The sequence below is a fragment of the Castor canadensis genome, chromosome 10 (assembly GCF_047511655.1).
Source record: "Castor canadensis chromosome 10, mCasCan1.hap1v2, whole genome shotgun sequence".
In the NCBI taxonomy this organism is placed as follows: domain Eukaryota; kingdom Metazoa; phylum Chordata; class Mammalia; order Rodentia; family Castoridae; genus Castor; species Castor canadensis.
Window position 1 is genome coordinate 128,455,630 of NC_133395.1, and position 23,587 is coordinate 128,479,216.

Here is a 23,587-nt window from a genome sequence, read left to right on the forward strand (position 1 = left end):
CACTGTCCCTTCTGGTGCCATGCACAAACTGTGATTTGAAAAATAGCATCCTTTTCTCTGTAACGGCCTGACCTTTAGTTTGAAACTCGACAATAAATCCCATGCACACTGACTATTCTTGGAGTTATTGTTTGAGAACTAATCTCAAAAATGAACTGATGGAAAACATACCATTTTCTACACAAACTAATTAAAAATAAGGCAAGGGATGACCTTTGATTGTACCACAAAGCTGCAATGCCCTTGCTGAGAGTCTTGTGACTCTCTCCTGCACGCTTTCTAGATGATGGGGGTGGGCTGCCCGGAACAAGGGTCAGCATTGTACATCCCAAGTGCGAGGTGCATCTTTTGCATCCTGATCCCACCAGCCCACGCCAATAACTCCCACGGCTGCAGTACTTTATTTCATCTGATCAGTGCATGTGCCTATGAAGTCTGAAGATTAGGTCCCCACGGCACCATGACAGCTAGAAGTTTATTTCAACAGTATCAGCATATATGGAAGGAATGAGATCAACTCTGTGCCTGGAAATTAACCAACTTCGAAATGTTTCATGTTAAAGAAAAAAAAAAATTCTTTCCTGTTAGCTTCTGAGTTGAAATGGGGACTTCAAGAGCTGTCATATTTAAACCTGCTCCCAACGTGCTCCTCATTTTCCTTTGATTCACACCATTTAGAAGCCTCTGGGCTTACCAAATAAAAGAGCATAAAGCCATGTAAGCCCAAAAGATCTTTTCCTACCAAGTCCAATTACAGCCCTAATCTCAGTCCATGGGGAACTGTCCAGGCCCAAGCCCTAGGCACTCAGGCTCCTCTCCCTCAGGGATGCAAATGCAGTCAATTACTTAGGGCCTGATTTGTTCAATGCCACACCTGCCCTGCCCCGCTTATTCCTCAGTGGGAGCAGCTGCTCAGGTGGAAGGGCGCTGTGAGTGGACTCTGCATGCTGGGGGAGCAGGGAGGAGGGAGCACCGTTACCTGTTGGAGCATGAGGGCCTGCTGCTGTTGGAGGAGAACTTGGAGCTGCTGAGGGCTCAGCACTTGTTGCTGGAGGATCTGCTGCATTTGTTGGGGAGTGATAACTTGAGGTGTCATCATAGCCACTGACACGGGAACCTAGAATGGCAATCAGTGAAGGATAAATAGAAAGCCAGGATGTCACACAAGCAGGCAGCCTCCCTGGTTCAGGGTAGGCTGTCACCAGCCTCTTTAAAGAACTGACCAATCCCTGACACATACGTGTGTACCCAGAGGGGACACAGTCACAAATTCTATGTAACCTGTTACGGATATATCATCATCACTGTCGCCATCATAACCATCATCATTACTGTGGAGGCAGTGCTGGGGATCCAACGCAGGGTCCTACACATGCTAGGCAGGTGCTCTACCACTGAGATACACCCTCAGCACGAGAATTTGTTTTAAATAAAGGAAAATCGGGAAGCCCTGGGGAGGTTGTATGCAGGTAAGGAGTGATAAATAAATGCTGTCAGGTCTTGGGATAAAACAATCATAATTTATTATTAAGAACAAATCCTCAGCCAAAACGAGTTGTAAGACATTAACCCAAAGTCAGATTTTGTTTTAGGGAAGAAGGCAGAAGGGAACCAACAGCTTTGCAGCTGGAGTGAACACGACCCATTTCCTCTGTGGACAGTGATTTTAAGATCAAGGAATGCTTACTCTCGCAGGTAACAGAGAACGGGACACACCTTTTGAACTTGAACACCTAAACACAGACACTTCCTATGATGCCTTTTACCCTTCCTTATTCACCCAGCACACAGATGTCTCAATTCTTTCATATTATGTTCGATACCATTAAAAGCCACTTTCCATGACATTTCAGTGACAAACAGCTACAGTGATGAACTTGATAGCATTTCATATTTGCAACTGTTAACACGTTTCTGCACGGGCATCTTTGCAAGGAACCTGCACACTGTATCTGAAAGGATGATGTCTTGTTCAGATAAAACACTGACATTAAAATGACAGGCTGTCTTGGCCAAGGTTACACAAATTGTATTCAAGCGGATACCTAATGACAATGCTATGAATTCTGCAAGCTTTCTAGAATGTAATTTAGCTATTCAAAATAATCACTGCACTTGTGTTTAATTTGCAGACTACATGAGAACCATTTTGTCAGTCCCCGTAATGCAAGAAGACTATTTCATGAAAAAATCCCCCCCAAATAAAAAGATAAGGAAAGAAAAAACAATGAAAGAAAAGACAAAACCTGTATGTCTTCTAAGAGTAATATTTAAGCATCTTACTTTTCTTTGGTTTCTAATCAGACATGTGACAGCAAGAAGCTAGAAGCAGTAAAGGATATACTTTGTTAAAAAAGATCTGCTGTCATCTCATGTATTACAATAAAAGGTAATAACATGTTTTGCACTTTGCCTGTGTGCCACTTAAAAAAAAAATCCCTCAGACAATAGCTGATCAGAAGATAAAAGAATTAAAAAATCTTTCAGGGGAACAGTAAGCAAGAGAGAGAAATGCAGTATTAATTTTATGTAACATAATGTCTTAATATGCAGTTTATCTTGACTTTTTCACATGATTTGGCCTGTCATTTGCATAGCGAGCTCTCATTCCTAATTTCACAGTCATTATGCTCTGATGTCCTGATTTCTCAGCATCACTAATTTTGATGAACTAAAAATGGTTCCTGAAGGTCAGATTCATGTACAGTGAATGTTCTCCTCTGTTGTTGTGACACGGTTTGTGTGTGTGTGGTGTGGGGGGGTGTTGATGTGCAAGTTTTGTATGTTTAGAAAACACTAGGTAGAACATCTGAAAAATTTCATTAACCCAACTCTGGAAGGTCATCCATGAATCCATCCTACAGCAGTAGCCTTTTAAGTGTAGATGTAGAAACACTGTAATTTAAAACAGATGGGCATGTCTGAATATCTTTATATGCAAAAAGGGACAGATGTATATGAATGGATAAGTTATCCTTTTAAAAAGATAATTCGCAGCATGAAATACCGCCAATGATTGGAACAGTGAACTTGCATTCAGTCTAGGGCAAACGCCAAGAAGACATTATCAAAACATCTAGCCATCGACAAATTAATTCCAATTAGTCCAGTTTGTGTTCATACAGAAGAAACTTGTTCAATTTTTAAATATGCACTGAGTGCCAATGGTTATCTTTTGAGCTGCTAACGCCAACATATCACAATAGAAGTTTACTCTTTCTTGAGGGGTTGCATCATCATATGGGGAGTTTTGATTAAGCAAACAAAAGAACCGCGTTTAAGGTTTCTTTTTTCCTCTGCATTTCTTGGATGCTGTACAATATAAATATTCCCAAGCCAAATTTCTGGTGGCGATGAACAGGAAAACACAGGAATAGGGTGGTGTAAAATCTAGCTGGTGATCAATATGAACTTCACAGAGTTTTCACAGAAATAATCTTCTGGCCATCATTTCTAGAACAGTTATAGAAATCCTATGTTCAAACGGGAGGGCTACATGAGCTTTTGTGGGTGATGGAAGTGCTGGTATTTTGAAGAAGATGGTGGTCACCACAGATGTATGTCATTGTCAAAACTCTCCAACTATATACTTAAAAAGACCGTTTTATAATATATGAATTATAGCCCAATGAAATTGATTTAAAATTGATTTGTATATGTTGTATATTTTATTGAATTATATAGTAAAAGTTTTTTTAAGGTCTAGTAAAAAGTATGCACCTTTTTAAATGAGAATCACCATTGTGTTTCTCAATAAAATAAAAGGGACTGTGAATAAAATATGGGGGTTAGGGAAAAGACTGACATACAGAGAGACTTTTGCTACCCTTACAGACAGCCAGTTACTTCTTCATTGTTCACAGTTCTGCTGCAGCACAGTGGAATGAACTTGACTCTCCCCTGCTTTTTCCCTTTGGACGGTTTTGATGGAGGTGCTGATGAGTGATAAAATACTTCAAGCAGCAGGCACAGCCCAGGGAGGGTCAGGAACAAGAAGCCTGAGTTACCCTCCACACTGGCTGATCACTCTCTGAATAATCAGAAGTGGGCCATTATATTCTGATGGCCTGGACTTGGCTTTTACTATCTGAAACCACATTTTCACACCAGTTAGCTCTGAGTCTCCAAAGTGGGCTTGAGCTTAATTTATAAATGCAATAAAACTGAGATTTCCCCCAAACTTTCTGCTCCAACATGTCAGGAAAAGAAGTTACAGAAAGCATGCACAAACATATTCAAATGGACCAGAAACCATGGTGGGGTGGAAAAGGAAAAATAAAAAATCAGAGCAGTTTAAGGCTTTAAATAGGTAAGAGTTACAGCCTATATATCCACTCCCTTAATTCCCAGCGTCCAACTTTCTCATGTAGATAGTCCCTACTAACACTTGGAATCAAAGGGCACGCGGTACTGGCGAGGGGCTATTACAGCCCACACTTTATTGCCCATTACTACTGAGGTCATTAGCAGCAAGAGTGATTGTAGCAGTCTTAACCTATTGATCACTGTAACTACTATCATTTAATCCCGTGTTGAATGTCTGGAAAGCAGCTAAAGGCACACAAGAGAGAGTGCTTTAGCATTGAGAAATATGGCCAAAGCTTAGAAATTACACTTTGATTCATAAAATCTAGCCAGTGGTTTAAATCAATAGTATTTAAAACAGTCATGTGAGTTTTTAACTACAGTGGTCTAATATTTATGGGCCCCTCTTTGAGAGTACTCAGTGAAAATGAAACTCCCCCCCTCCCCACCCCAATACCAAGCCATCCACCTTACCCTCCTTGAGATAAAAATATTCATTTCTGATGTTTTGTGTAGCTACAGGGCTCATGCCTTACCTGGGAGTTCAAGTTAATTCTTTATTTCCTTCTCGTAATACAATTTAAATATAAGGCCAAAAAAAAAATTATCCCCGATACTGTAACTACATTAACTGTTTGAGTATATAGAAATGAGTACATTTTATGACTTAACAATGAATCACAGAAGGCAATTTATGAAGAACTAGAATGATTCGGTCTAGCTGCCTTCAGGGATCAGAAATTCAAATTAAACTTCTGGCAGACATTTAAAGAATGCTAGCATACAAAACTGAATTAAAAAAATACACATACACAGTTAACACTCTTTAGTGAAGTTTCAAGAGGAAATCATGAATTAAAAAAACACACCAAATGATACACTGTTGATTGATACCAACTGGGTGTGGCCAATTCCAGGTGCACACAAACCCTTGGGAATGGCAGAACTACAGCTGTGCTTGGGCCATGGAAAGCTGCTAGTATGGGCCTGCTGCTACCTAACACCAGCCACGGGAGAACCATCGTGAGTACTCACAAACGCTGGGAAAAGCCCAGGCACTGCTGTGTGCATTTTGCCTGATACAGCTGGCTTTTTCTCTAAAATGACTCTACCATCATCTGAAAGCTTGAAGACTATTAAAAAAATCTATCTTATTATTTTCCTTTAGGCCCAAGGTGGGAAAGGCAGTGATGGGAGGGGGAAAAATTTGAAAAGCAAACAAACAAATAAAAAAAAAAAAACACTCATAGAAACAATGCTTCTTCCTAATCTAGGAGACAATTGAAGGAATTGGGTGGGAGGCGAGAAGACACAATCTGAATACTGAAAATAACACGTTATCATTTCTTTCTCTCCCTTTAGTTTACACTCAAGCTAACTGCAAGTAAACACTGCCCAGTGTAAATACACACAGATTGCACGCACATTAGCATCTACTCATAATGGCTATGTGTACAAATAATAAAACTGGGAAGTCAAAAAAATTGTACATACACAGTTCTTTTTCCAAAAATCTTCTACTCAATTTATTCCATCCCATTATTTCTAAAAAAACTATTTAGAAACCAATTTTAAACACTGATCATTCACCACGTGTATGTCCCAGGCAACTCACTTCCTTTCTATACTTCAGACAGTGTTTGGGTGAAAACTGATCAGGTTAGATGGTGTCACCTAGTTAATCACATAACAAGAGCAAAACAAATTAAATTAGAAGGCTCCAAAATGTCAAAACAAAACCAAACAAAGAAAATGGCTCTATTTTAATAGAAGAAGAGGAAAAGAAAAAAGAACAACAAATTTTTGAAGATCATATAGAAGCTAGCTTGTGTAAGAAAAAACTAAACACCATTACCACTGGCCTTGTTAAAAAAAAAAGATAGTTTTCAGAATAAATAAATCATGTATCAACAAACAAAATAGTTAGGAAGCATCTATACTCTATGGTAATTAAAAAAAATTAAAAAACCAACCAGTTACCATGCAAAGTAGCTGTATCATGGAGAAAAGAAAATACATTTCTGACATAATATTTCAGTCTTTTAAAAAAAAGCCTGCTATTCATGTGGAAAGTACAATTCTGTTTCATTATGGAATTCTGCTTTTTTGTAGAACTCTTTTAGACTTCGCTATTTTGCCACAATACTGTACAAAGCATTAAGGCAGGTAATGGTTATTATATTAATGCAAAATCATCTAAGTAGTCACTCATTAGCATAACTGTTCTCTCTCTAACAATACAACCACCTATTAAAATTTTAGGAAAAAAAAGACCTCTTTAAAATGCAATTAGCATTTCATTTTTTTATCATTTTGTTTATTACATTCTATCAAGAAAGGCTATCTTTCTTTCACAAAGATTGTAAGGCCAAGACTTGCCTGCCAATCAGGAATTATTTTAGGTTATCAACCTAAATGAGCAGCCTCTTGCAAAGCTCCCTGGGTTCTTTTTGTTTTAAAATTTTAAAAAGAGATATGAATTCCTGTTTATTTACAGCAGAGGTAAGTGGAACCTCCACTGCTCTCACCAATGTTCATCTCCTAGGCATGCAAGGCTACTCCACTAAGCACCACCATAATTGTTTTAGCCCTAATAAATATCAGTTTCATTTGCATAAAAATGTAAAGTTTACATAAATTAAATCGCTTCTCCCATCAGGAATAGTTAAATACAGGAAACAATGGAAGCTACACATGAAAATAATTACTGATCTTTTCAACCTAGCAACTATTATTATTATTTAAATCAAGAAAAATGTCTCCTCTTTCCTTTCTCAACTTGTGTCTCCTCTAGGTGACATGGAAAACAATTTCGTGCACATGAATCACATGTGCTACGACATTTTACAAATTAACAACAACAGAAAGTCATTTTTATGGAGTGCAAATAGGAGGAGGGAGGGACTATCCCAAGAAAGTACCTTAACAAAGATCTTCAGCTCCTGAAGGGAAAGTGAAGAGATCTTGGCTAACTATGCTCTCTTAAATTGAAATATTACTTAAAAATAATTGAAGACAGCAACTGTATCAATCCTATTTGAGACAAATGCATGGTTTAAAATAAGAAAAGATAACTTGTAGATACAATTTCATAGTTACACAGATAAAAATAAAATGTTTATCTTTTGTCTAAAAAAAAAAAGTTTTTTCTAAGACTAAGAATGAAGTCTATAGCTCTGCTTTTTGCAAGCTTTAATAAGCATGGAAAAAAATCCCAGGACATTTAGGTACAAATAGGATTTTTTTTCCTCCTGTATTACTGGGGAGATGGGACTATAAGCAAACTTAGACATTCAGGTAGGCCAAAATTAGATCATTCCAAAGTTTTATAAGGCCTTTACGTAGGGTGCAACTGCTTTTTTTTTTTAAGAATTACAACTCAAGATTCTGACATTGTGTAGTTTCTCACATCTACTTCTAACACTTCACCTTATACATCACAGTTAAGCTAAGGGGTGCAAATGAGATTCCAATGAGAAAACATCAGTTGCTTCTTTGACAATTTCACCATTCATTGATTTATTTCTAATGAACATAAAGCCCAACCAAAAGCTCCCCATATGTGAAAGGTCAAAACATGTTTGAGAATTGCGAGTAAAATCAGGCAAATGGGAAACCCACCGGTGAAGACCCGCCTCGTGAAGTGGTGTGACAATTACACTAATTGGACAAAAAGCCATCTTCAGAAAAAAAAAGTGAAAGAAATTAAGCTGCCACAACGGTAACAGGTTAGATTAAAAAAAAAAAATCAAAATTTAATGTATTCTCCTCTGTGTCATCTTGTTTTGTCAAGACATCAAACAGAATTGGGAAGTACAAAATAACAAGCCCTTGAGAAATCACAGGAGCCGACCCTTTTGATGTTCTTGATTTGCCTTGTTCGCAGTTATTTGAACAGTGATGTTTCAGATTTCGGGGGGAGATAAACCTTAAAAATCAAAACATGCTACCCAGGTATTTTAAAGCACTCCCCATAATATGTAGCTTGTATCTTAATTGATTAGTTGCTTGTAACCTGATTTGAAAATGAGGCATTGATGCATGTGTTCGATATCATTTTTCTCATTCTAAATTAATTTCTCTTCAAACAACTGCCAGGTTGAGAGTGACTCAGGAAAAGGTTATTCCTATCATCCCAAAGTAGAGGCCCAGTTTAGCTCTTCCCAGTGCATAGGGTTGTGTGGCTAAGAGGGATCTGAATTTTCTTTTTTAAATGAAAGCTAAAAAAACTGTTGGCAGAACTGTCATTTAGGTGTGTGGTGTGGTGTGGGTGGACTGTCCACTCCAAAACAACTGAAACAAATAACCAGAAATATCATGCTGCTCCCAGGAAAACAAATCTTTCCCCAAACAATAAATTTAGACTATCCCCAAATCTAGCCACACAGGTATACATAAAACTCCCATCTACACCTCATTAGGAACATACTAACAACCGTTGTATGAAGCAGTATGTACAAAGATATAAACAACCAACCTATCACTAGATAGTTGTCTCAATTTCTGCATGCACATACCTTCTATAAAGGGATATAGAGAAACCCCCAAAAGGAGCAGTTAAAAAAAACCAAAACTGTTTTTTTTTGTTATGCACTAAAAAGTAAATAACCCAGTATTTGCAAATACTAGAATTTATAAAATGTAGAGAGTTAATAAGGCCATTTACTGATTCTAAGTCCTTGTCCCTGAATGCATATTTTAACACAGAACACATAGAAAGACACAAAGTATGTATTTATTTAGTCTAACCTTCTCTGGTCAACTGTTGCTGCGTTCTCTCTTGTTAAAAATCACAATGGACTACCTGAAGTGGCTTCGAACTGGTCACTATATTTGCTCAGTTAGTAAGAGCATGGTTGTAAGGTTCTCCTTAGTGATGTTTATCCATAACTAAACCACATAATAAAATGAATTCTTTAACCTTCTTTTTCTTTGCCAATTCTAATTTAAATCCTCAGCATAAGCTGAGGAGAGGACCACATTAGCTCTTGATTGTCTCAGTACACAGTATTTCAAACAACATTTCTACTGCCTTAGCCAAGACAAATTTAGAATTTCAGTGCTTTTAATTAATGGAGACTTTAATTTCATTGTATCTTACAATTGTGTGGAGGCTGGCTGAAAAGTTGTAGAACTGGTCAGTGTCATAAAAGAGTTTATCTTTCAAGTGACAGCTCCTGACAACGTGTAAATGCAAGGCAGCAATGGTGAGGGTTTTGTTTTTGAAGGTACATTTAACTGCAAACAAAAAAAAAAAAATTCAAACCGACCATTCCTATCATAAGCTTTCTGATGATTTATGGTTTACCAACTGAGCAAGGTTACGCAACACTGCGTGCCTTTGGATGCATTATTTCAGCTAGTTGAGATTTAATTAAGATCACAGCCTCTAAAATCCCTGTCAAATGAAAATTCAAACAAGACAATACACTATATATCCTCCTGCCGAATGTTTCCACTCGGTCCCTGGAAAAATATGAGTTAATCCATGTTTCTATGGCTGCAGACAAAAGTCCACTAATTTTGTTTTCTTTTGACACTTTGGTTGTTTTCTGTTATATGTCATGAGATCATTCCCTTTCAGGGTGGGAAGAAAAAAAATCGAGAGTGAAACATGTAGCAGAAAATGCACTTGACATTATTACCCAACATTATCATAGCTTAGCTATGATGTCATCACATTTTCATATAACCAACCCATGCTTAAAAGTTTCATTTAATGAAATATGTTTACTGAAACACACAACACAAATGAAAAGCCTACCTTCTTTCAACGACTTGGATGAATTCATTCCCTTAACTTTGTCAGACAAGCTGCATATTTGGGCAGGAAAGAAAGTTCTTCAGGCAAACAGGCAAAAATGAAGCCCACTTCAGCCATTCAGTAACTACTTCTTAGGGTTAAAAATATCTTTAGTAGATTTGTTGTTCTTATAGACTAATATTGATCCGATTTTGTTTGGAAGGGAAAAAAATGTGGCTGTGTGGTCCTTTACCTAGTCAAATGTATTTTGATTTGCATCATTTTAATACTTGGTTGCTTATCTCATGCCTTAGAAATGACAGGTGCTTGCAGTGTGGCTCTTGACAGGCCACTACACAAATAACTGTCTTGCCTGAAAGGGCTAATGCAGTACTAATGAACAATAAATCAACTTTGATTATCAAGTGTCAGCCCAATCCGTTCTCAGTTCAGCTCTATCACATCCCAGAGTAAGTCAGCCAGCGTCTCTGGGTAGGCAGTCTGTATTTTGGTTTCATTTTTACACACTTTGCACTGAAATGTGTCAAGCAGCTACAAAGAAGCCCAGAAAATAGACAGAGACCTTTTCTCAATTTATGCAAAGGGTATCAATTAGGAGAACGGCCTGCCTTCATTTGGTTTGCTTAGTGGGGAATCTGAACATTCCAGAAAGCTTTGCATTCTTAGAAACAACAATAACAGCAACACATCAAACCCTAAACTAGAATCTTAATGTGATCAGGCTGAGGTGTCTTTGACACTGACACGCTAACTTCAACACTTCGCCACATAAACCACTTCTGACTGCACATGTACGTTTCTCACGGAAAATCTTATCACAAACAAACAAACAAACAAACAAAGCAAAACAGGGCCGCTTCTGAAATAAAGGTATCACTTGCTTTAAACTTAAAGAAAAATAAAACTGGCGTCTTTTACACTGACTTCCTAATGATAAAATACATGTAACTTAGGTTTTTTTTTTTTTCCTTAAGCAGATTAGTCATTGGTAATATGATTCACATTTCCTGTTATCAGGCTTAATTTTTCCCCCAAATGTGTCACTTTCAGAATGTTGGAATCTATGGAAATTAGGTGATTTGCATTTTAAATTGGCTTGATTAGCACATTTGGTCTGTTTGGACAAGAATATACAATTATTAGAGATTTTACTTATCACTGGAAGGCCTTGAAGGAGTTAATCCCAAAGAGGAAGAGTCTATATGTACTTTGCTCTAAAACTTCACCACTCACTTCCTAAAGGTCTTCTTCCCATCACCACACTTGGGAGGGAAATAAAGGGGGAGGGAGGTCCCCTTTGCACTGACCGTGTTTCATGTAGTTCAGGCAGCTGTTAGCTACATTCGCAGCCCGTTCAGATGGGAGCACCCGTGGTAATTCCTCACTGCGCGGCACGTCCAAACCCAAGCTCTGCTCACCGCTTAATTAAACAGCAAAGCAATGCAACCAAGACTTAGGATTCATAACCTGCGAAGTGTTCCATCGCTCTCTGCCTGTGTCGGTGTGGTGCTCTCTCATTGCTCCCCTCCCCCTTTACCGTGTGTGAACTCCTTGAATTTGAACAGCTAAACTGAAAATAGCCTAGACAGATATAGAAACAAACTATCAGAAGCAATGAAACATCCACACTGGTCACACTGAAACTGAAGGCTCCTTGTCTATTTCACAGGCTTTGGAAGTGACACACATCGCACCCCAGGTACGTCCTTCCCCCCTGTCCTCCCCCCGGCCCCCCCGCCAATGGGGCGATGGATAGGGCTTTACCAAAGTGGCTGTGTGAAGGCCAGAGCAGCGGAAAATGAATCGCCAAGGGGTGGGGGGAGAGAAAAGAAACATAAGCAGGACTTCCTCCAACTCCCAACTGCTGCACCCCACCCAGAGAGAGAGAGAGAGAGAGAGAGAGAGAGAGAGAGAGAGGAAAATCTCTCTCCAGGACCCACAGGCCTGTAGCTTCCTCTTCCCACCCTCCACTCCCTCTCCGCCTCCACTTCCAGAGCGCAACTCCTACCCAAGTTGGTAAACAGCGATCATGATGGTTGTTATTATTTAAAGACTCAAGTTGAGAACCCTCGGGCGCTCCTGCCTTCCCCTGCGAGGCCCCAGGAAGCAGGCACCGCGAGCGAGCGAGCCAGCGAGCGCACAGCCCGGGGAGGAGAGCGAACCGGCAAAGATCAATGAGAGGGACCAACCTGACACTCTCCATGTAGCCGCCAGGCGCGCGGAGCGGGCTCGGGGCGCCCGCGCGGGGCCGGGCGTGGGGTCCGGCGGCCTCGGCGTGCAGGCGGACTGCACGCGCGCAGGGGCGCTCGGCTCGGCTCGCGGGCTGACAAGACGCGCCGCGCCGCGCCCACCCGCCCCGCCCTGCTCCACCAATCACAACCCGCCTCTAAACACCCCGCGCCGCACCGCGCCCCACACAATGGGCGCCGCGGCCCGCGCCCGCCCGCTCCCTCGCTCGCCCCGGCCCCCTCCGCGAGCCGAGCGCGGCAGGTGAAATCACGCTCTGCGCAACCCTGCTTTTGTCTGGAGAGCAACTCCACTTAATTGCTGTTAACCCTTTGACCCGCCTCTGGCTGACGTTTGGCCAAGCCCGGCGGCACCCCCGCGCAGCGCATCTCCAATCTGGGGCCAGGCTGCGGGTTTGGGTTTGGATTTGGGGATCTGGGCTTAGTGGCATGTTTGCTTCCCCTTTGAAACTGACAAAAGAGTTGTCCCAACCTTTTGGAGACAACCGGGAGAGGCAAAGGAAGGGGGCCTTCTGCGCGCGCCAAGCAAAGCCAAGTGCTCAGAGCAACTAAGAATCCGAAGGGGATGCGGGGCTCCAAAGCAGCGCAGGGGAGCGCTTTCCTCGAAATCGCGGAGAACTTTCGCTTCACGTCCCTGGTTTCGCGCAGCCGTCGCCGCCCCGCCACCCCTATCTTTCCCCGAGTGGGGCTCGCCAAAGTGTGCTTGTGCGCGCAGAGGAAAACTAACCCGATGCGCGGGGGTTGAAATAAATAACGACCAAACGTGTCTGGCCGCCGAACCCAGCTACTTCCCCTCTAGAACGACAGCTGCTGCAGAAAGCCTCTGCCACACGTTTGCTAAGAAATAATTCTTTACATTCCTTCCTTATTTATCCAACAACAGCCACAACAAAAAGCGCCTTTCAATAAGCACTTTAACGTGACCTCTATTAGAAATTAGCTATTGCTTTAATGCCATTAAACGCCTAGGAGGAGGAGAGTGTTTTTCTTTTAAAGTCACAAATATGCTAAACTTTGTTGTTTCAAGTGTCTCTGATTTAAGGGCCAGGTTGATCTAGTCAATTTCAGCAGCTCCACAAATCACTTCTCAATTTTCCATTTTCAAACTTTGGGGAAAACTTTCTGGCGTGTATTTTTTAAAAACACCAAAAAACAAAAAGCAAACAAACCCCTAACATTTTGATTATTTTTCTGAAAATACTCGAGGAAAGGAGTAATGACATCAGTAATTAGCTATTTTCCCTCAATGACAAAAAAAAAGGCAGTAAATTAAATTCTAATCGAGTAATTCCAGGAGTTTTACTTGACAACATTTTCCGATTTGAGGTGGATTAAATGCAGGTTACTGCAAAAGCATACCTTTATTCCCAGTCAAGCAAATGCCTGAATTTCAGTAAAATCAGGAAGGATCTGACATCCGCTATTAATCTGGTTCCAAAAACTGACCACATATGATCAGATGTCAAATGGGTACAGTGCAGTTCACTCTGCACCCTAAAGTGTTTTTGTGTCATAACAAATTTATTAATGGCATTTTTTTGAAGTCACAAAAATGTGACCCCACCCTCTCATGAATATTCAATAGAAAACCAAGGCTGGTCTTTTGGGGGATGGGGAAGGGCCTTAAGTCTACCAGAATGGCTGGTCCCCTAAATCAGTAGAGTCCTGACTCCCAAAGAGGCAGGGCACTCCTTCCGGAGGGGCTGGCAGAACCCCAAAGCAGGAAATAAAAATATAGGAAGTTCTGTCTGACCAACATACAGCCGAAAAAGTAGAAATGGTCATTTTAAAACACACAAGTAATTTTTTCCAAAGTATTCAAATTAATCTGAGATTTAAAGTCTGTGAACGAAACTGGGGTGGCACATTAAATAAGCAATTTGGTTTATTTTTTTTTTTTTTACAGCTTAAGATCTTCATGAGGCATCCATAAAACTCAAGCATGCCTTAACACGCAGGGCTACTTCCTAGGCAGGTCAGTGTTTGTCAGTTAATAGTCTCCAGGAGCATCAAAACAAACAATAAACAAACACGCAAACAAAAACATTACAGACGCTTATGACCCAGCTGTGGAGACAGCCTTACACAAAATAATTAGAGAGTGATGCAATGCAAGTGGTTACTCCAGCATGGAATTGTACTGTGGTGATGACTACTGTAAGCACCTTGGGACCACAGAGCAGGAGATCACTAGGAGCAGAAGTCTGGGAAGGCCCCTTGGGGAGGTGCTGTTTAAGGGCTGATGGTTTGGATAAGGGGGGAGGTGACAATATGGAGAGGAAAATGGCTTAGCAAGCTCACTTAGAAGCCACCTGGAGCCCAGTCCACCCTCTCCCCAAACAGACAGATTACACAGTGACTCAGAGACTACTTCTAGGCAAGGGAATGTACCACCCATAATAAACTTGCTAATCTGTATAGGCCCAGGCCATTTTGGTTAAGTCTCAGCTCTCAGCATACTGTCATGTAGACCTGGGTACTTGATCTGCGTCTGGGATGCAGTGAGGAATGGAACCTTCCAGGACCAGAGTACAGTATATAATGTCAAAAACCTTCTAATGAAAGAAATGACATTCTTTCATCACCTCAAATGCCAGGTTGTTTTGGAAAGGCTGGAAGAGAAGAGAAGAGAGAGGAGGGAAGGGGAGAGGAGGGGAGAGGAGAGGAAGGGAGGGAAGGGGAAGAGAGGTGAGGGGAGGGGAGAAGAGAATGGGAAGGAATCTGGATTACTGTGGGGTGTTAACATAGGTTGCTCAGCCACAGGATTTCATGTAGTTGTTATAACTTAAACAGAAGTTGCAATCCCATTTTTCAGAGAATAAAACTGAGGTTCAGAAAGGCACAGTGTTTTTTATCCCCAAAGAATCAAACAACCAGCAACAGAGGCCTATAAGGGAATCAGATACTGGACAGCTAGCAGAAAAAAGAGAGGCCAAGGTAATAAATAAACAGAATACCTGGGGTGGGAGCGGGGGGAGGCTGATGTTTAAGGAAGAGTAAAGGAAACGATAAATACCATACTTGAAAATATTTTTGATGCCCACATCCTAACACCACAACAGACACAGTCTTGTTCAAACACCACATATTAAGAAACCTGTCAGTTGCTAAATGAGTCCATTGTGCAGCTGGCTGTGCACTTAAGAACAGATTACTGTGATCCCACACCAAACTCTAACCACCAAATAACACACCTGGGATCAGATCATGTATTCTATTTCATTCTACTGAACCTTAGCCTTGAACACAGAGGAAAGTGAAAGGTTTTACTGAGGATGGAGATAAAACATATTAAAGGAAGAGGGAGAAAGAACATCTCATCAGGACATTATTTCTGATGAATGACACACTGGGGTGACAGACACAGCCATGGGTCCTGGCTCACATGCTTCTCAGCTATAGTTGACGGCCTGCCTGGCCAGTTCTCTTGGGGAATGACTAGAGAAAAGACAGGACAAGGAACTGCACAACGACAGGCCAAAACTGAATGCAAGTTCATGTTCTTCCAAACAATGTCTGCCTAACACTTGCTTCTTTACCCTTTTCTATTTAATGTAGTAAAGTACCCAGGACACATTCTGAAATGATAGAACTTAAGAAATACAACCATCTGATTCTTTTGCTAGAGAGAAAGAGCTGAAGCAATGGGAATAGAAAATTTAGGCCCTTCTTTCAGCTCGGCCATGTGTCTGATGGCCTGCCCAGGGAAGCTTACCTCTACATAAAGAACCCCACAAGAGGATTCCTGCACTAACCAGACAGCCAATTAGAGTTACTAAATTGCCAACAGCAATGGCCCATTCCTGAGGTCTGGGCATTTGTCTCCAAGGAACTACCATTCGGTCTTGATTAAAGCAGGGCTTTTACTTAAAAATATAAATTAATACATCAGCAACCATCTCGATACTGTTACGTAGCTGTTATTCTATGTTGACAATGAAATTGATTATGTGTTTTGCATCTGTGCCTGCCAGTTCCGCCAAGGGAAAAGCTGGAGAGTTCCCACTGTTCCACAGGAGTTGAAATTTTTTTATGACATTCTCCAAATGACAGTCATGTCTTTATTAAACGCAACGTTTCGTAATGTCACTGTCTCCGGTTAATTTGTAAATACACACCAAGACATGGTAACATTTAGGTAACTTGTGTGATGAGGTACAGAAAACCTTGATCAAAAAAATCTTAAAATGTATCCCTCACTCTAAATGTTCAGCTGTTCATAAAACATCACAGGTAGACGAAATCACTCAAGGGAAAGAAAAATGACCGCATCCTTTTCCTAACTCTGAATCTAATCGGCAGTAATAAATTGCCCTTTCTCATTTCTGATAAAACTATAATCCCTTGTTTTAACGTGATGTGAAATTTATTAGTGTGTTGCTTCTACCATGAGGTTAAAATAGATTACATTGACGTGAGCAAAGTTCTCAAAAAAGTACATGTTTGGGGCAGGAGAGCATTTCCCAATGCACTCTTCAGGTATCAGGGGAAAGTTCACAACCACCACCATCACCGAGTGTGACTCGTCATCTCCCCTCTGGTAGGGGACAGCCTGTATGGCACCCACCTGCCAACCCTGGATTTGAATGTCACCAGAGCAGGGGGCCTTGAAAAGGAAGGAAAAGATGGCTTTTGAGGGATGACCTTACGTTTTTTTTTTTTTTACATTTAATTATGTAGAAATGGCTGGATATCAGACTCAGGCACTGGCCACCTTTTTTGAGTACAGTCAGCTTTTCCAGAGACCTGTGGTGTGCAGCAGGCCTGTGAAGAGGCAGAGGGAGCTTGTCCCATCTTGCCCTGCAAGCTCAGAGAGCCTCCTTGCACATAAAGCCACCCTCCTCTGACCCTGGGTTGACACACCCTGGTGTCAAAACCTTCCTGACGCCTGCCCTCTGCTGGTAAGCCTGCCAGGATTAGGAAATTTAGAAAAACCTCAACTTATTCAAAAGACAACTTTTAAAAGCCAGACAGAGAAAGTACATGTAAGGAACTATTAACGGGAATATATAAATTAAGACGCTGAAACAAGGCGGGAGGAGGGGGGCGCCTCGGGTGAAATACGGCATTTTTAATGTAAAAAACGCACATCTGTCTATTTCGCTGCCTGCTTGCTCACAGCTCAGGAGTGCCAGACTGTATTTCAGCTCGCCTAAGAGAACAACCTGGAAGACTGTCGGGCATCCTGCCTTCTTTTGCTCACTCTCTGGGGAGTACATTTTCAATAAAACACCTTCTTAGCAGTAATGGGCCACTGATCCCATTTCAGAAGTCCCTAAGGTTTTGTGATAGAGTATATTTAGCTGACTTGAGTTCAAGTTTTCTTCTGGCATTCAAAAGATCCATAAAAAGAGAGAGAGGGGGAAAAAGTGGAAAAATAAGGAGTTCTTTCCTATCCTTTGTTTAAGTGAGAAAACAGTTAACTTTGTGACAGATTAGCTGGCATGACCTCCCCCCCTCCCAGAACGGGACATACTCCCAGGCTGCTACTGGACCTGCCGCACAGACTCGAGGCTGAAGGAGGGCTCTGGGCATTAGGGGGTAAATTTCCCCAGCAGCGTGCTGTGGTTTTGCAGTGTACCTCCTGTCAGTGTCAATGGAAAGCAAGAGGCCCGTGCAAATCCCTGCATACCATTTCAAAAATATATCTCCAACACGGGAAAATGAAGCTTAGCATTTGCAGCCTCAGAAGCATTCAGGAAGTAGCACTCCTGACAGTGCTTTAGATGCTCAGTAAATGCTGTTACAAAGAACACCCAATTCAGCCAACAATAAATCTTACACTGGGGGAAGCCTGCACAGGGCTGCGGAATCCCCTCCGAAGATAATTGCCTTCCTCGCTGTGTGGCACGGAAACCACCACAGACAAAACCCTTTCTGGGCCCTGTAGTGTAATAGTCACCTATTACACACACACACACACACACACACACACACACACACACACACCCCGCCTTTAAAGAGCAACCATATAAAAATTTAAGGACTTGTCTTCTTTTCTAGCAAAAAGGTAGGCTGCTGGGACTGGGAAGAGAGGATGTGTGTAAGAACTCAGGAAAGGAAGCGCAGGCTACAGCCAGGTGAGTGACCTTGGGGCTCCACTTCCCACTCTGTAAAGGTTTGTGTCATTTCCAAACAGTTCCAAGTACTAAGACTCACCCATCATGCCAACAAAGAGGCCGGCACACCTAGGTCTAGTTCTAGTTCCAAGTTACTTCAAGTACTCTGGCTGACCCTGACCTGATGCAGGAATACTATGTAGGACTTGGGATTCTATTATTGACTGTCACAAATTCCTAAGTGTGGTGGTGGGTAACTCACCTCCACTCTCGGGGTCTATACGTTTCACCTAAATCAAGAGACAGATGGATGAGATGTTGTCTGCGCTGTCTAATCATAACCACAGATCAACTACAATTGTCATCACTGACCTCTTATACCAGGTGCACATGGCTACCAGCAAAGGGCTCCTCTCTAGGTGATTTGCTATTCACAATTAAAGTCCTATATAAAATTATCAGGAAAAAGTAGAAAGAGGATTTTAGTTTAGGAATCAACAAATCAGAAAATAATGGCAACAAAAATGCTTTGTGGGAGAAAATACCAGACTTTATTGGGCTCCTCTCTAGAAGACAAGCCCTTGAAACACCAGCAACTTGAGGTCTGTAGAAGATGTGGTGCACTGGATGAACACACTAAAATGCCAACTTCTAAACACAGTTGTGTTCTCTGTGCTTGTAAGCTTTTCCCTCTTCCTTAACCAGCTCAGTTGTTCTTTGTCAAATGACCTATGCCTTTCCCACCAAAATCATTTCTGAGCACCTGGTCTGACCTCCCTAGCCACTGGCCTGCTTCTGTCTGTTTCATACTAGAAAGCAGAGGTGAAAGAGGACCTGCCTCACGAGGATGGCTAAGGGGTGGGGCTGGCTTTTCCATCTCACGTTGAAGCCACAACTAAGGACTACACTGGATTACAAGAAAGATTTGTAAGAAAGAGTAATATCAGCGATCAGGACTATTCAGAAGTCTTAAGAAAATGCATACAGAAAAATAATGCAGTCCAGCCTGCAGACCTATTTATTTATTTTTAACTTCAAATGGCATTTCATCCTTCATGAGGAGAAGCAGCAGATGAAGCAGGAAGCTTTCAGGTCATATAGAGCTTCCCTCTTTTCAGACAAACAAGGCACTGTGTCTGAACAATAAGAGGAATGTCTAATTGATTTTAATTAAATTCAGTGGTGTCCAATTTTTGAGATGGGTCAGGACACATTTATGTAATGTCACAACCCAACAGGCCACACCATTGAAATCGGTGAAGTCTGTGGTTAGCTGTTCTATGACACCCCCTTTTTTTCCCAGCCAGTGTCCCACTGGACTCCTAGCTTGTCCTAACCTCTGAACTCACTCTCTTTCTTTCACCCTTCTCTCTACCTTTTGCTAACTTGACCACTTGCTGGGTTGGTACACACAGAATAATCTCAGCAAAAGCCAGGACAACCCTTACCTTGGCTAGCCTTTCAATGTTGCCAATACTGTCCCATCATGCTCAAGACAACCTATGAAACTGGAATCCCAGTCACCCCAGTGCACATGGAAATGGGTTTCTGGAGTGTGGAGCTGAACAGATGAGGGACTGAACCCAGTATTTGCTATTTGCCAGCAATGTATGTGAGTCATAAAAGTTTCTTTTGCCTGCATTTCTCATCAGTAAAGTAGGAGCAGTTATTTGCCTCACAGTGTGTGTGTGTGTGTGTGTGTGTGTGTGTCTGTGTGTATGTGGTGGGGGGCATTTAAAACCATTTCCTTGATTCCAGAGTGCTGGTGTGAGGTGTGAATATTAGATCCGGTGTACAGCAAGCTCCTGGTTCACAATTTGTCTGGCCGAGGAAGTCCTCCAATGTGGGTAGCTGGAAGGGACTTGTCTGAGATCACTTGGCTGGTAAGTGAGAAAGCTGGGATGGGATGGGATGGGATTCTCCCCTTTAGAGCCCAGTCTCCTGCATTAGAAGGCCTTTTTGCCGGTCACAGAGTTCAGGCAACTTTAGCTTAGAAAACAAAGACCAGAGACAGTTAAGAACACAGGAGTGGTAGAAATCCTATAATGATGTCACCAGTCACAAACTGGGACCTTGGTGAAGGGTTAGATAAAGGAAGAGAAAATGAGGGAAGGGCTGGTGCCTGGTGATTGATGGGATGGGTGAGAAAACCAGAAATACTTACAGAAGTGTGTGATGGGTTTGACATTTCCCACATCTCTTAATCCTCAAAACAACCTTCTGAAGTAGTCATGGTGTACCCACTGAACAGATGTATTAACTGAAGCTCTGAGAGCTTAAATCACTTAGCCAGTATCTTACAGCTAGTAACGGGGAAGTTGGGACTTGAATGAAGCCTAAACATGGCTTTTATCTCCTTTGAAAAGCTGGAGACCAAGCCATGGACTAGTACTTACCCTGGGATCAAAAAGAGGCAAGTATAGTTTTATTCCTTTGGAAAACAGATCTCACCAAGTGTCACTAACTGCTCAGCACTTATCATAGTGACCCTGGAGAGAGACTGCCATGGATTCTCATCCTGGACGTTCCATTTCCTACCTGTACTTTTGGTAAATTACATGGTTATGTGCCTCAGTTTCCTCATCAATAAAATGGAACTAATCCTAGTACCTCAGCCACATGATTTTAGGTGAGATAAATTAGGTCAGTGCCTCACATAGCCACAAGCACTTTAAATGTAATGTCATTACCATTGTTACCATATACAACTTTTTCACCAATTTCTTCCTTTTGCTATAATGAAACTCCACAAGCCAAACTGATTTGACTGTCTTGGACCTATTTTTCTGTGCTAAAGGTGATAAGGGTCCAAACTCTAAAAGTTAACTAGGCAGTAGCTCTATCATCCAGCGAATCTCCATAATGAAAGAACCAGTTTGGTTGTTTGTTTTTTAAACCCAAGTTAACTAGTCCTAGAAACACTCCCCAAAGGCAAAATAGTGGCATCATTTACATTTCCAGGTTACCAGGCTACATCCAAGGGCTATTTCAAATCTTGGATGTGGAGGAGTTTGGGGTCTGCTAAACAACATGCTCTCAGCCAATCAATGGGATCTTTTTGGGATGGTTAAGTTTGCCCCAAGCATCAAGAACAACCAACTGTTTACTGGTCAACATAAACTCTAATTTTTAGAAGCTTCTGCCTATTGTCATACAATATTTGTTGTTATTGCTTCACTGTGGAACCTGTCTCCAGGAAAGAAAGCCTTCTCTGGAGTTGCAACCAACATGGTTCCGTACTGCGCTCTGCTTATACCCTAATAGCATCAAGGATTAATGGTCTAATGGACTGATTTTAAGATTTGCTTTATTTCTCTGAGCAATACTAGAATTTGAACAAATGGCCTCATGCTTGCTAGGCAGGTACTCTACCACTAGAGCCATGTCCCCAGCCCTTTTTTTGCTTCAGTTGTTTTCCAGATAGGGTCTCACACTTCTTGATTGGGACCAGCCTCAGGTATGATCCTCCTACCTATGCCTCCTGCATAGCTGGGATGATCAGCACATGCCACCACATCTGTCTTGTTGATTGAGATGGGTACTGTCAACCTTTTGTCTGGGTTGGTCTCAAACCTGGATTCTCCTCATCTTCATTTCCTGAGTAGCTGGGATTGCAGAGCTGAGCCACCATGCCTGGTTTAAGACTCTTTTCGAAGTTTCTAACATCCATACTGCCCAAAGTAAGTGATGGTTAAGGGGTAGTACATGGCATGGCCCCAGACATTATTTGATCACTTGGAACTGAGCAGAGGGGTCTCCTACCTGGAGCATGGGTGAAAGGGAACTTTTGAAATAAGATAGAGGTGATGCTTGGCCCCAAGGAGTTTGATAGACAGGGTGGAGAAGGACATTTGAGCTATCAGAGCAACATGTGTGAAGTTGACCTAGGAGGTAACAAGAGGCAGAACCCTGGGGACTGTGGTATCTTAGCATGGTTGGGACAATTATAATTCACACTCAGGCTCCATCCTTGTGACATCAAACAGTTTTCTTCTGTCTTTTCCATTTTACCTACATTTGCTAACTCAAGATTTTACACATTTCTTTTTCTCCTGCCTTTCTCTGGGTTGACATGGTCTCTGTTCTGTATCCATGTCATTTCCATGACAAATATGATCTCTCCTTGACTTGAGCTCAGCTGAGTCAAACAGACATGCACACTGCTCCCCATCTTAGTGGAGTCTGATCTTCTTGATTGCTATCCTGGCATGCCCTCGACCTGTAACGCCTTCACTTCCAAGTCAGAGATTTTGAATCTGTGAATCTGTGATATGCCTTGAGAATACAGCCTGACATTCAAACAGGGACTGGAAACCACTAACATAAAATGAAGGAGCATGGACTCAAGTGCTAGGTAGTGTTGGGTCATACTTTGGTGACCCAACATCACATTATACATGGGTAATACAATTAAATAGAACAAAAGCTTTAGGAGAATGCACATAGGAGTGGGGCAAACTTCCAAAACCTCAAGGACTTGTGTGCTGATCCTCTCAGAGTTCCAGAGAAGGAAAGAGCATTGCAATGGAGGCAGTACAGCTGCCGAGTGCACACTGATCATTTCCACGGCACTGCCACACTTCAGAGAGGCTCCCAGTCTCCCACCCGAGAGGTCTGCTCTAAGTGGGCCTGCCCTAAGGCAGCCCAGCTGCACTGGGGGCAGGGAAGGAAGGCTCCTGATCATTTTTATTTACTTGTTTCTTATGAATCAAGGGACAGCAAGAGACCTATTTAGTGGTGAACTTGAACACGTTATAGAAAAGGAGAAAGGAGACAAGTCTAAAAATATTCCTCTGTTAGGCCAAATTACCCTCCTCAATAGAAAAATGAACACACAAGAGAGGAGAAGAGCCTTCTAACCTAGTCACCTCCCCCCAATCTGTGGCACTAAACTTAAAGTGGTTACTTCCCTTGTCGCCTGGCAGCATTTACCATCTACATTAGACATTTTAGCATTCTGTCATATACTGAAATGGCTTAACAAATGCTAAAGAAGGCCATGTACACAAGCTCCTCATCAACTATTGGATGAACTTACAAACAAATGAATAAAGGAATTAATGCCTCTTCTTCTTCCTCCTCGTGTGTTTCATGGAAGTATTTTCTCTAAACTAAAAGCTTGAAGAGACACATTCTGTAGTCTCTGTTCTTTCTCCACCTATGGGACACACAGCATAGTGCCAAAGAAAAAGAAACAAGGTGCTTGCTAAACC

At 41.7% G+C, this 23,587-nt stretch overlaps 1 protein-coding gene across 15 annotated transcripts in view; it reads right to left on the reverse strand.

Moving 5' to 3' along the window:
* Positions 1 to 23,587, reverse strand: part of Foxp1 (forkhead box P1) — a 414,133-nt gene that overhangs the window by 89,293 nt on the left and 301,253 nt on the right. For 14 of the 15 annotated variants that reach the window (XM_074044240.1, XM_074044238.1, XM_074044237.1 and 11 more), the window contains one exon: positions 980 to 1,117. In XM_074044240.1, the coding sequence (XP_073900341.1) occupies positions 980 to 1,117 (138 nt within the window). Of the gene's footprint in view, positions 1 to 979; positions 1,118 to 12,258; positions 12,363 to 23,587 lie in introns of those variants that run through there. The other variant, XM_020168304.2, reaches the window with a different exon arrangement.